Source organism: Bos taurus, chromosome 26, assembly GCF_002263795.3.
Source record: "Bos taurus isolate L1 Dominette 01449 registration number 42190680 breed Hereford chromosome 26, ARS-UCD2.0, whole genome shotgun sequence".
In the NCBI taxonomy this organism is placed as follows: domain Eukaryota; kingdom Metazoa; phylum Chordata; class Mammalia; order Artiodactyla; family Bovidae; genus Bos; species Bos taurus.
Window position 1 is genome coordinate 26,072,132 of NC_037353.1, and position 14,908 is coordinate 26,087,039.

Sequence of the window (14,908 nt, forward strand, 5' to 3'; positions counted from 1 at the left end):
GAGGCAGGTTCAGGTGGTCTGGTATTCCCATCTCTTTAAGAATTTTCCACAGTTTGTTGTGATCCTTTATCCTTAATTATCTTATTGATTAACTTTTTAAGAGAACATCTTCCTCACTACTAATCAGGACACTTCAACTTAGCACCATTACAGATTATACCTTGATGCCTTGAAAACCTGTCTACAAACCCCCTCTGAGCAAAATCCTATGTTCTCTGTTTTTATTTATTTTTAAATTTTTATTGAAATATAGTTGATTTACAATGTCAGCAGTGGCCACAGGACTGGAAAGGGTCAGTTTTCATTCCAAAGAAAGGCAATGCCAAAGAATGCTCAAACTACTGCACAATTGCACTCATCTCACATGCTAGTAAAGTAATGCTCAAAATTCTCCAAGCCAGGCTTCAGCAATACATGAACTGTGAAATTCCAGATGTTCAAGCTGGTTTTAGAAAAGGCAGAGGAACCAGAGATTAAATTGACAGCATCCGCTGGATCATGGAAAAAACAAGAGAGCTCCAGAAAAACATCTATTTCTGCTTTATTGACTATGCCAAAGCCTTTGACTGTGTGGATCACAATAAACTGTGGAAAATTCTGAAAGAGATGGGAATACCAGACCACCTGACCTGCCTCTTGAGAAACCTATATGCAGGTCAGGAAGCAACAGTTAGAACTGGACATGGAACAACAGACTGGTTCCAAATAGGAAAAGGAGTACATCAACGCTGTATATTGTCACCCTGCTTATTTAACTTATATGCAGAGTACATCATGAGAAACACTGGAGTGGAGGAAGCACAAGCTGGAATCAAGATTGCTGGGAAAAATATCAATAACCTCAGATATGCAGATGACGCCACCCTTATGGCAGAAAGTGAGGAAGAACTAAAGAGCCTCTTGATGAAAGTGAAAGAGAAGAGTGAAAAGGTTGGCTTAAAACTCAACATTCAGAAAACTAAGATCATGGCATCTGGTCCCATCACTTCATGGCAAATAGAAGTGGAAACAGTGGACACAGTGGCTGACCTTATTTTTCTGGCCTCCAAAATCACTGCAGATGGTGATTGCAGCCATGAAATTAAAAGACACTTGCTCTTTGGAAGGAAAGTTATGACTAACCTAGACAGCATATTAAAAAGCAGAGACATTACTTTGCCAACAAAGGTCTGTCTAGTCGAAGCTATGGTTTTTCCAGTAGTCATGTATGGATGTGAGTATTGGACTATAAAGAAGGCTGAGTGCTGAAGAATTGATACTTTTGAACTGTGATGTTGGAGAAGACTCTTGAGAGTCCCTTGGACTGCAGGGAGATCCAACCAGTCCATCCTAAAGGAGATCAGTCCTGGGTGTTCATTGGAGGGACTGATGTTGAAGCTGAAACTCCAATACTTTGGCCACCTGATGAGAAGAGCTGACTCATTTGAAAAGACCCTGATGCTGGAAAAGATTGAGGGCAGGAGGAGAAGGGGACGACAGAGGATGAGATGCCTAGATGGCATCACCAACTCATTGGACATGGGTTTGGGTGGACTCTGGGAGTTGGTGATGGACAGGGAGGCCTGGCGTGCTGCGGTTCATGGGGTTGCAAAGAGTCGGTCACGACTGAGCAACTGAACTGAACTGAACAATATTTCAGGTGTACAGAAAAGTGATTCAGTTATATATATATATATGTGTGTGTGTGTGTGTATATATACCCACACACATATATGTATACATTTATACATATATGTATATGAATATGTGTATTCTTTTTCAAATTCTTTTCCATTATTATAAGTTATTGTAAGATACTGAATATACTTCTTGGTGCTATGCAGCAGGTCTTTCTTGTTTATCTATTTTATATATAGTATATGTTGGCTAATCTCAAATGTTCTCTAGGAGTAACTACTTGGGTTGCTATCATTCACTTCCACCCCAGAGGAAATTTTGGTGGTTAATTAAGGATAAAAAGTTAATTAAGGGTAAAGTCCTCTGAACAAAGTACAGAGATGTGTAGAGTGGGGCAAAGAAGATGAGTAAGAGGAGGATGGAATATCTGGTTTGTGGCGGGAGGTGGTTGAGGGAGTGGGGGGGTTGTGTAGAGGCCAGCAGCTGCTGATGCTGCTAAGTCGCTTCAGTCGTGTCCGACTCCGCGTGACCCCATAGATGGCAGCCCACCAGGCTCCTCTGTCCCTGGGATTCTCCAGGCAAGAATAATGAGCTTAAACTTCTCCTGTAGACCATGTGGAATGTGACATTTCTCACTATGCTCCTCCTCTTTTCCTCTTGTGTTCTCCAACACACTGTGGACAATCCTAGGGGATTTCTCCCTAGGCTTCTCCAAAACTATAAGCATTTTGGCCCAACGTGGTTCTCCATCTTTCGCCCTTTTTCCTAGGTAGCCGGTATCAAAGGGATATTCCTGGCAAACAAGAAGGTGGATGACCAGGTGAAGACATACATCACCTACAACAAAGGCAGGGATTGGCGCCTCCTGCAAGCTCCAGATATGGACCTGAGAGGAAACCCAGTACACTGCCTGCTGGTCAGTGTCCCGGTCTCATGTGAGACCACAGGGCAGACTACTTACCTGGGGATGCTCCATCAGGGGCCTTATTCCACCAGAGAGGCCTTAGGAAGGTGCCTGGTGCTGGGCAGGGATTTCCTACAACTCCTAGGGCATTGATCTGTGGACTCAGACTGCCATATCAGTCTGGATGGAAAGTTCAGTTGGATTCCACAAGCTTTTACTTGAGAATATACTATGTGCTATAACTTCTAGTAAGAGAAAGACTGCATAGGAGAAGCCTGTGCCCAAGGGTCCCAGGCAGAGCTCAGTAGTGGTAAATACCTATTAGCTGATACTGATATGATGCCATTTGATAAGTGCTTGAAAATGGGTAAGGTAAGTAAAAGCTGCATTAGAAGCCCAAGAAATGCAGGCTGGTATGTCCACATGGACAAGAGTTAATCTCTCAGCATTCCCAGGGTTCCAGCTGTATGGGATATTGACATAGGCACATGGAGGATCTAATATATAAGACGTGATCTCTGTTCTCAGGGGCCGCAACTCCAAATGAGGAGGGAAGCCATATCATTAACAATGAAATTCACAACCCTCAGTGCCCTCTTAAAGAGGACAAATGTGAGAAACATTTCTACAGTCCCAGAAATGATTATGTTTCTCCTTCGCAAAAAAAGTTGCTTTTCACTACTTACTGGATATTCCAGACATTATGTTAAAAACTGGGAGTATGGTGGTAAATGGGATTAACATGGCCTTTTCCTTTTGTAGTTTTCAGTCCAGCTCCATGTTTTTGGCTTGAGGTACTAGGAAGGTCAGAGACATATGCCTGCCTGTGTCCAAGAACTGGTCACAGCAAGAATTCCCCACTCCCTAAATCTTACCCATGGATTCATCTTATTTTATTAACCTAATTTTCTCCTTTCCCCAATTTCACAATTTTTTTATATATATTTTTTATTATGTGTCTGCTGCTGCTGCTGCTAGTCGCTTCAGTCGTGTCTGACTCTGTGCGACCGCATAGACGGCAGCCCACTAGGCTCCTCTGTCCCTGGGATTCTCCAGGCAAGAATACTGGAGTGGGTTGCCATTTCCTTCTCCAATGCATGAAAGTGAAAAGTGAAAGTGAAGTCGCTCAGTCATGCCCGACTCTTAAGCGACCCCATGGACTGCAGCCTACCAGGCTCCTCCATCCATGGGATTTTCCAGGCAAGAGTGCTGGAGTGGGGTGCCATTGCCTTCTCCTATTATGTGTCTACATCTCTCTAAATCCCTAATCCTTTTAAAGAAACTCAACTAGGGATAAATAAGTAAGAAGACAAACTTATACAAATTTCAGATAATGGCTTCAGACAATTTAAGTGAAATTCAAAGTAAAATTATAAACAGGAACCAAACACATGAAGCAGAAAGAGGGACCATCTGATTGAAGAAGAGGGTAGAGGGTCAAGACTGTCTCTCTTCACTTCCCCCTCCACTGCTCCCAGTGGCCCCCACAGAGCTCCAAGAAGCAGAGTGTGATGGCCACGGTGAAAGATGGGAGAAGAACATTGTCATCCTGTGGGTGGGAAGAAATGGTCAGGAGGCTTCATGAGGCTGACCATGAACTGGACCTCGATAGATAGAGTCAGGGTGAGAAAGGGGAAGCATACAATTGTGGTGGGAGCAGGGACAAGAAGGGGCCTATGAATGGTGCTCAGGGCAGGTTCTGATGTGATTCTACCAGCTGTTCAGGGAGAGATGACTCCTGCCCCAGGCCATCTCTTGGGGCAGTGAGTAAGTGACTCACATCTAACCCTTGCTGTTCCTAGAAGGTGGGCACCTGCGAGCCCTGTATCTGGTGGGGCAGGGGTGCATGTCAGGAGTTCCCTGACAAGAATGAAGTTCCCAGGAATGAAACTACTTTCTTTTTCTCCATTTTAGCCTTTCTGCTCCCTACACCTACACTTGCAGATCTCCGAAAATCCATATTCCTCAGGAAGAATCTCCAGCAAGGAGACAGCTCCAGGGCTCGTGGTGGCCACAGGTAAGGAAGACTGAGCTGCTTCTTACTGAGGGCTTCTGGCACGTGACATGAGCTCTTTGTAACCATTTGAGCGTCAGATAAAAGCTGTGGGCATTCATCCCAGGAAACAGGCAGAATTTGTGGAACTGCAAGGCCAACCTAATCACCCAGGCAAAGAGCTCCAGAACCTTGTAACTCTTGGTGAATGCAACATTTCACGTGGTCATAGCGCAGTCCCTGTGTTAGCTAGAGGCCAGAGTTCCTTTCCAAGTCATCTAACTGATCAGAAAGGTTGTTTGCAATAGGGAATTCTCACTTTGAGAAAATGTGATATATGAGCTTCTTAGCTCACCAAGTATAAGTTTGGGGGGTAGTTTTCTCTTTGCACAGAGGATTCTTTACAAAAGGTTCCACCCCAGAGCTGTTTTTAATCAGGAGGTCTCTGGTGCGTGTAAAGATTTGTTTACACATGGTTAACCACTTGGCTGAGGGCCTGGGGGAAAGGGCAGAGAAACTCCAGGTTGCATTGTTGGAGCCACTGTCCACTGAACATCGATCAGAAATGAAGATAAAACAACTCCGAGATGAAAATGAAAGTCTCCTGGGGAAAGTGCTCTGATTAGCATGCATTTGATTTCCATACACCTTTTCAGGAATACATTAATGGCATAAAGCAAAGCAGGCCTCTAATCTTCGAAGTTAGGGCTCTGGTATGAGGCAGTTTTTTTCTAATGAAAGTAGATAAATTCACAGAGACCTGCCGAGATGATAAACTCATCAACCTGAAGCTCCAGGCCCTGGAGTTACTGCTCTGCTAGCCATGACTTCCTTCCTCCAACCCTTCAACTGCACAAACTTTTAAATACCACCAGTGACCATCCACTCGAATTGGGGTGACAGCTGTCATAGCCTTCTGAAGACACCTCAGTCAACTCTCCACCCATAGAAACTGGATCCACCATATTTAACACCACTGGCTTCAGGGAGCCCAGCACAGTGAGTGTCGAAGGCAGGCTCTGGTACTATGTTCCTGACGGGGGGAGTGACCCCCACACTCCATCATCCATGTCTGTTAGGCCTCCCAACTGTGGGACTGCTATACTTTGCCTCTCCTCCAGGCCTACAGGAGGCCCTGGACTGGAGTGGAAGGAACACTGGAGAACAGTAATCAATAATAAAAGTTACAGAGCACAGACTTTGGGTTCCCTGTGGGATGGAGTAGAAAGGGAGGTGGCAGGGGGCTTCAGTAGGGAGGGGACACATGTATGCCCGTGGCCGATTCATGTTGATGTGTGGCAGAGGCTGTCACAATATTGTAAAGTAATTATCCTCCAATGAAAATAAATTGTAAAAAAAAGGAAAAAAAATAATAAAAGTTATCATTATGTAAATGCTAACTATGTAGCCAGGATTTCTTTCTGTGGCTTAGCCACTCTAAACATTGGTGTTTTCACTGACAGCGGAAAAAAGAGTACCGACATAATGGAACTGGAGTATTAAACAAAGTGATGGGTTTCAAGCGTTCAAAACAGTGCCTAGGAGATATTGAATGCTCAATACATGATACCTTTTATAATATCATCATTAATATTACAGAAATTTAGAACTGCTCTTATTGCACCAGAAGAACATGATTTGTACACGTCTTTCAATAGAAATCCACAAATAATGTGCATTCAGTGTGCATCTCCAGAATGAATGAATGCACTTAGGAACTCTGCAGGCCTGCTTTCCAAGCTGAGCTCTGACACTTATGAGCCTTAAGAATTTGACCAAGTTCTTTAACCTCTGTGCTTCATTTCCCTCATCTGCAAATCAAGTTATCTTTCCCTGCCTTGTGAGGGTGTTGTAAGAATTAGAGATTGGAGAGTGTGCCTACAAGATCCCGCTGAGGGCTCAGAGCATAGTCAGGAGGGTTAGTTGTGGCTGGTATCACCTACAACCATCATGGGGCTCGAAATTACTCTAACTAAGTCTTTATGAGCTAACAAACACATAGGCATTCAAGACTGGATTCTGAAACTTCTTTTGCCCATTTCCATGAGAATTGACTAACATTCTCCCTTTGTAACTCTTGTAACTTTGCATAGTGCATCAAGAGGGGCATAACACAGCTGACAAGATCCTCATGAAAAGCCTTTACTGGGTCACTGACAGATGTCTCCTTATTCCCAGCTTCTCCTTACCCTGCTTGCCAGTTCTCCCTGAAGGTCGTTTCACTATCAGAAAAATAATTACGAACTTAGCCGAGGATGCCTTCAGTGGTCTGGATGGACCTGTCTCTCCAGAAGCCTTTTCCAGATCCATGCATGTCTCCTGCCTTCAGGTGTCAATGGCCCTGGTCCCTCTCACCTTCACTCCTCACTGCCTTCTCCTATCTCCCACTGAGACCAGGGGTCGGGGAAGTGGCATGGATGACAGTGCCTGCCGGGATTCATCTCTTATGTCTGTTGAGACCACCTCCAAAGGCAGATAGAATTCCAGTCTGGAGAGTTTGGCACTTGCTTTTTAGCAGCAGAAGCACCAGAGTACTAAGTATCCTTACACTGTGGTTTCAAGCTGGTCACCGAGACCATACATCCTTCCAGGCTCTTAAGGTGTACAGAGCACTTTCCTGCTGTGATTGCAAATGGCCCTATGATTTATGGGTGAAGAGGTGGAGGGCAGGAGGAACAGGTATCTTGCCCTCACTCACACTCCCTCTGCCTCCAAGTCTAGTCCATCCAGTAGCCATTCGGCCAGACCTAGTCCCGAGCCCCTTTACCTGCCAGCCCCACAGCTACTCCAGGCTCCCTGCCATGCTTCCTGTACACTCTGAATGTTCATACCCTTATGTTGTCCCTTCCATGGAGGTGCTTTCCTGTACTGTCTGCTTCCTCTTGCATTTAATTACCCTGAGTGGACATCAGTGGTGGTGAGAGAAGCATCTCTAACCTCAGAGCATGTTAAGATTCTCCCCCTGTCTCTTTGTGTTTCTGTCTCTCTCTCTTTTTTCCAGTTCAGTTCAGTTCAGTTCAGTCGCTCAGTCGAGTCCGACTCTCTGCGACCCCATGAATCGCAGCACGCCAGGCCTCCCTGTCCATCACCGACTCCCGGAGTTCACTCAGACTCACATCCATCGAGTCAGTGATGCCATTCAGCCATCTCATCCTCTGTCATCCCCTTCTCCTCCTGCCCCCAATCCCTCCCAGCATCAGAGTCTTTTCCAATGAGTCAACTCTTCGCATGAGGTGGCCAAAGTACTGGAGTTTCAGCTTTAGCATCATTCCTTCCAAAGAAATCCCAGGGCTGATCTTCAGAATGGACTGGTTGGATCTCTTTGCAGTCCAAGGGACTCTCAAGAGTCTTCTCCAACACCACAGTTCAAAAGCATCAATTCTTCGGTGCTCAGCCTTCTTCACAGTCCAATTCTCACATCCATACATGACCACTGGAAAAACCATAGCCTTGACTAGATGGACATTTGTTGGCAAAGTAATGTCTCTGCTTTTGAATATGCTATCTAGGTTGGTCATAACTTTCCTTCCAAGGAGTAAACGTCTTTTAATTTCATGGCTGCAGTCACCATCTGCAGTGATTTTGGAGCTCAAAAAAATAAAGTATGTCACTGTTTCCACTGTTTCCCCATCTATTTCCCATGAAGTGGTGGGACCGGATGCTATGATCTTCGTTTTCTGAATGTTGAGCTTCAAGCCAACTTTTTCACTCTCCACTTTCACTTTCATCAAGAGGCTTTTGAGTTCCTCTTCACTTTCTGCCATAACGGTGGTGTCATCTGCATATCTGAGGTTATTGATATTTCTCCCAGGAATCTTGATTCCAGCTTGTGTTTCTTCCAGTCCAGCGTTTCTCATGATGTACTCTGCATATAAGTTAAATAAGCAGGGTGACAATATACAGCCTTGACATGCTCTCTTTTCCGGGAGTGTCTAAATAAAGCCTTAGGTAGAAAGGTACCTTGGGAGGACATGAGGCTAAAAGCATGTTGTTGACAGCTGCCCAGATGGGCTGCAGAACCCGTGTGATTGACCAGCTAAGCTGTTGTTGTGAGGAGCTCCCTGTTTTCCATGGCTCTCCCCATTTCTCCTATCACACCACTCCAAGGGGGACCAGCTGCCTCTTCCTCTAGCCTGGCCTGGGGCCACACTGGGAGCCCTCATCCAGTTTCACTGTAACAAGTGAGGCACAGCATTCAGATCTTCCTTCTCTCACACCGTAATCCAGACTCTCCCTCAGAGGTTTCCTTCCTATAGGTCCAATTGGGGACGGAATATGTTCAAAGATCAAGTCATCCTGGACACCCCCTTTTCTGTCCTTTCCTCTGGGAACTGACTTTTGGTCTGTGATCAGTAGCGTTTCTTTCAGGGATCCTTTCAATTGACCCAAGATATTTCTAAAGCAAGCTTCACTGGGAGCCTTGGATTCTCATCATCACCATGCCTCCAAAATCAGTCTCCTTGAGCTTTGCAAGACAGGTTTAAGATATAGGCAGAACCAGCTCCTAAAGAGGATGTAACAGATGCTAAGCCCTTACAGGGCCGGCAGATTCTAGCTCTTGGGGGGCTATACATACACCTGCCTCCCTGTCTCTCTACCACCCTTGGTAGATGTTACTTATCCGTCACCAGACTCTGTTCTGTTGAAACCAAACATGGGCTCAGAATATTTGGCACAGTGCTCCAGGTGGCCATGATTAAAGGACAGGTTGACATTCTCTGTCCCGTCCCTCTTTACTTTCTTCATTTCTGTGTCTTCCAAAACCTGCATCTGAAGAGTTGAAGTCCAGATTCTAGACATAGATCCTCAGAACTGTTCACCATGTCACTACCCTCTCCACTGGTACTGACTGCCTGAGCCCTGAGCCCTAGGGTTATTTTTGGAAGTCTGAGTGTCAAAACAAGTTGGCTAGCTGTGTGCTCCCTGATGCTGATGTGAGCTTGACAAGCTGTAGCCTGGCTTTAATTTCTCATTTTGAAGCATTAAATGTCAGGAGCTCAATTAACATTTTCATTATTGCATTTTTATTGTGCTCTTATTTAGGCTACAGATGTGTGGGAGCTAACATTCCCTTCCTGCTATTTTTAAAGAAAAAATATCAGCCTCAATGATAAATTGTTACATGTTTAGGGCACTCTCCTGCTTCTAAAGACCTCCCCAAATGCACATCAACATCATAACATAATTCAGTCACGTGTTTCCTCATTCATCTGTTGTACAATTATTTATTGAGCAGCTCACTTTTAAGTTTGGGACATTTGTTCTGGGACCAGAGGGTTTGTGGGTAAACTTGGGCAATATGGATAGGCTAGAAAATCTTAACTACTTTCTTGTTTTTACAAATATAACCACAAGGTGATGCAAAGGGAAGAAAAAGAAGGGGAGAGGGAAAAGGTGTGAAGGAATAAGACAGGAATTGTGGTCAGTCTAGGTGTAATCCAGGTGACTTCTCCCACCGTGCTTGATGACCATGGCTTAGTCGCTAAGTTGCTAAGTCTTGCAACCCCATGGACTGTAGCCCACCAGGCTCCTCTGTCCATGGGATCCTCCAGGTGAGAATACTGGGATGGGTTGCCATTTCCTTCTCCAGGTACTTGACGACCGTGGTCTGCTGAATATTGTCATCTTCTTCTAGAAACTCTATCACTTTGGTTACATATTCTGTACCATTGGTTTATTCAATGGCCTGGCACACAAGAAATATTTTGACAGGTTTAACTTGGAAACAGATACACATATGCGCACACACACACATATACATACTCACACATACACCGGTTTTTCTTAACATAAAATTACATATGAGAAGGAAGGTGTTCCTAGGCTAGCATAATTGTTTACTCTTCTGGTCTTTGCCATCATCAAGATCAATTTTGGAGAGACTGATGGTATACAGAATGAATAGTTCCAGAGATCCAAGCTAATCGATATTTGGTCTTTGGGTGTTGTCTTTTAAACAGGCGTCCCTCTTGTATTATTTATTTATTTGTTGTTTTCCATGTTAGGTTATCTTCCTGCTGGGGTTCTAATATGACACCAAGAAAAAACTGCATAAATATATTCTAAACATAACTTGGAAAACCTGTACTCTCTGCTACCCCTTTCCTCAACCCCAAGCACACGTAATCTGTAAAGCGCCTGACATTTTCAAATAATCTGCTTCTGTTTTAGGCAACATTGGTCTGGAGCTCTCATATACTGACATCAGTGTGTTCATCTCTTCTGATGGGGGCAACACATGGAGACAGGTAACTGAGAGATTCGGAAACAGGGAAGAGATATTTAGGGCAAATTCTGCCAATATTTCTCTTATCAATGGATTCTCAGGCTCATTGTGACTTTTTGTTTGTAAAAAAAAAAAAAATTGAAGCAGCAATTCTGTTTGGTCAAAGTAGCTGGAAGAATCGATGAGCAGTGGGGTAAAATGGGAAGAGCTGGGCAAGGAATAAGAAGAACTGGGGTTTCCCTAGTTTTTTCATTCTTTCATTCAGCAAATGGTATGGAACAGTCACCAGATGCTTAATTACCGTGCCTGTGTGAGGGGATACAATCAATAAAACAATTTTGTATCATTAATGTGCCACGGGATCTTGGCAAGCACGTCTCTCTACCTTTCTAGATCTGTTTCTTTATCTACAAGGTGAAGGGTATAGAATACTAAGACCAGCAAAGCCACAGAAGTGGCTTAAGCCATCTGTGATGGCTTAAATAATATGTGGGCCCAACCTTAGTTAAGGATGAGACTGCTTAATAGATATATGACCATATGAAAAATTAACTCAATTGTACAAACATTTTTGTTTGTAGTGCTGTCCAATAGAACTTTCAGCAATAAGGAAAATGTGCTGTGTGTATGCTGTCCTTTATGTTTGTTGCACACTTGAAATATGGCTAGGGTGACAGAGGAGCGAATTTTTAATTTAATTTTAATCAATTTAAATTTAAATTGTTTCTTGTAGCTACTATATTGGACAACACAGACTTATACAGTGTCAACTAGGTGTCAAGTATAAACCTGATGAGGCCACTGAATACTTTTGAGTCCCTTTTCCCATGGAGCTCAAAATTAAGTAGAGGAAACGGGCTCATAAATAACTGTAGCTTAGATTGCGTTATTTTAGTGTCATTATTAGCTTGCAGAGAAATGGGAGGAATTAATTCTACTTGGGCAAACTGGGAAAGACTTCACGAGAAGAGCTGACATTTTACTAAACCTTAAAGATGAGAAGGTTTCTATCTGAGGAAGAAAAAGGATGAGTATTGAATGTCTTAATGATGAAGATGAAGCAACTATCTGAAATCTGCTTGCACAACTTTCTGTTTGCGTCCCTTGGTGAAGATTATCACCATCACCACCAACATCATCATCATCACCCCCATTGCCATCACTTCCACTACTACCACTTATCAAAAAAAAAAAAAAAAATTACCAAGGACATGTTAGACACAACTCCTATGTTAACTACTATAAGGTCTACTCCAAAGAATAAATGAAGATTCCTGCCCACAAGGGAATCAACTAGATGAGGAACAGACACATAAATAAGAACATACTTTCAAAACATAAGATACTCTCTTATAAGTGCCAAATGGGGTAGAAATTGGAATGTAAATTCTTCTGGTCCAGAAATTCACAACAGACAAAATATTGTCCCTGAATACAAGAAATAGCTCACCTGGCCAGGTGGCCACTGCAACATTCCTTCCTTGTGTTGTCACCACTTTGGTTTCCTTGTCTCTTTTCCCAAACAACTAAGCATTCCAGCTTCCACTACAGTGCTGAACAGGGCAAGAGTTAGAAGTGGCCAGAATACTATTTTAGAGAGGATAGTATGAAGAAAAATAACTTCTTTTCCTCAGTACTGAGAATCTTCTTGTAGTCCTTACTCTCAGACTTTGATCCAGTGCTTCTATTCATGGAGTCCACTTTTGAACTCAGACTCAGAGTCTATGTTTATATCTGGAATATAAAAAAACACACCATTAGTGTGGACATTTAAAGGCAAATATAAGAAGAAAACCAATTGAAAGGTTTAGGCCCGAGAGTCCATTTGCTTTTCTCCATGGTGTTCTCTGAGTCATATTTACAGGGGACACCATCCCTCCTATCCCCTCCTTTTTAACTCCGCTTATATCTTTTTACCCCTTCTAGTACGTCTCACTTAACCCACCACCCCAACCTCTCCATCCAGCTTGTAAGAGCCACCATTAGTGGTTAAGAACTGGAGGAATTCTCTAATTCCACTTTTCTCTAGAAGATCTAGAGGAGAGAACTTGTTCTTTGGTGCAGACAATTTTTTCTGTCTTAGGTTGAAGACTTAAAAGTTATAAATTGTAGAAGTGTTGCTGTATGTGGAGTTAGGTCTGAGCTAAGGCTCTGAGACTTGCGTCATGGTAGGTGCTTAGTAAATGCGTATGCAGATGGATGGATGGATCACTGAATAAATCGGTGAGTGAGTGGAAAGATTGATAGGTAATGGACAAATGAATGAATCAAAGAATGAGTAACTCTGCATCTCAGGAAGCATGGTATCCCATTGAACATGTAGTGTAAGGATCTCCAAGCACTAAACTTAAGTCTTCATTCAAGCATGGGAAATTAGGATGTGGTGGCTAAGTCTGAGAACTCAGTTATCATGTAGACTTTAATGTCCACATGTCTAAAAGGGATTGTCCTTTAAGTTCCTAGAAAGTTTATAACCCTACTATAAGATACATCACCAACTCAATGGACATGAGTTTGAGCAAACTCCGGGAGATGGTGGAATATAGGAAAGCCTGGCATGCCGCAATCCAAGGGGTCGTAAAGAGTCTGACATGACCGAACGACTGAATGAGACAGAGACCATTTATAAATTAGCAAACGTCTCATTTGAAAAGATGAGAAAGAGAAAGCTGACTAGTAACATACTCAGATGAAAAGATGAAAAAGTTTTTCGAAGCTATGTTTTCCATTGGGTTATCTAGTTGAGCATGGGTCTTGTTGCCTGAATTTCTTGTGGCACACTGACTCACAGTACGAGGGGAAAGAACCCTGGAAATGCCATTTGAGTGGATTAGGGACAGTTGACAGTTATTTGTTCTCTGCTAGCCCATTTTTTCATCTGTTAAATGAGGATGACATTGCTTGTCAAACTTCTTGATAAGATTGTTGGAAGCTCAGAATCTAGATGAAACAATATATGTGAAAATCTTGGTAAACTTTCAAGCACCATGCAAATGTAAGGTGTTGCTATGATTGTTGTTGTTGTTGTTGTTCCAGATCTTTGATGAAGAGTACAATGTCTGGTTCCTAGACTGGGGTGGCGCCCTCGTGGCCATGAAACACACACCTCTGCCAGTCAGGCATTTGTGGTAAGGACAGCTTCCTACCCTATTAATGGAAAACTTTTCAGTGGAAAATATTGGGACAAGTTGCTATGCATGGTTTTATACCCATTTTACCCATTTCTTCATCCATTTCTTTATCCACCCATTCATTTAATGTACATTACATCATCCAACTCCTAGGTAACAGTAGTAGACCAGATGATTTAGATGAGGAGGTATAATGAATAGTATTAAAATGCAAGCATATTAAATACATTACTCAGCTACACAGCTAGTACCTGGAAGCACCAAGTTGGGTTTCTATCACCAATATGCTTCTCTTTTACCTGCTCATTTTCCAGATACTTTAATAAGTACACAGAGTGTCATTACATGGTCTCTGTCCTCTGGGAGATCATAATCATGGTAAGGAGTTTAGATGGTCCACATATCATCAGAAATCTAAGCAATGCCTGGATAAGAATGCTGACTCTGCATTGCTGGAATCCTGAGGCTGGATGGAGCCTCCACACCCCCAGTGTGTGAGCAGGGGTGGGGGTCTTCATACCATAGGTGGCATGAGGGCTGATCCTAGAAGAAAGGATGCCAGGAGCAGGAGTAGAAGTGATGGGAGGAAAGCCAAGGGATGAGAAAACTCTGACCAAGCCTGGAATTCAGGAGATGTAGGGAGTGCTCTGAAGACTGTATTTGGTTGGAATCAAGAAAGTGAGTAAGTAAGGATGGGTAGGATTCAGAAGAACTAAAACACAAGTTTCAGGCATTTGGGTTGAATCCGTAGGTAATTCCTTCTAGTACCAAGACCTCTCTCTCTGTAGTAGGAAGAGCTCTCTCTGTTGAGGACTGAGTAGGGCTCACACTTCTAGAGAGGACAGCTTGACTCATAAGTTCATTATTTTTTTTAACCAAGAAAAGTAACATCTCTTAGCCATTATCATTGTATTCTAAGCATTGCTATCCAACTTGGGAAAATTATTTAATATTCACTCAGGAAAATGTAATAGGATCAAATGTTGCTTCTCAAGTTCATTAATACAAAGTTTGATAGTTCCCTATTCCATGAAATA

At 43.1% G+C, this 14,908-nt stretch overlaps 1 protein-coding gene across 1 annotated transcript in view; it reads left to right on the plus strand.

Moving 5' to 3' along the window:
- Positions 1-14,908, plus strand: part of SORCS3 (sortilin related VPS10 domain containing receptor 3) — a 979,390-nt gene that overhangs the window by 869,009 nt on the left and 95,473 nt on the right. Inside the window, exons 10-13 of the mRNA NM_001205986.3 lie at positions 2,387-2,533; positions 4,436-4,538; positions 10,686-10,762; positions 13,777-13,868. Coding sequence (NP_001192915.3) covers positions 2,387-2,533; positions 4,436-4,538; positions 10,686-10,762; positions 13,777-13,868 — 419 coding nt within the window. The remainder of the gene's footprint in view (positions 1-2,386; positions 2,534-4,435; positions 4,539-10,685; positions 10,763-13,776; positions 13,869-14,908) is intronic.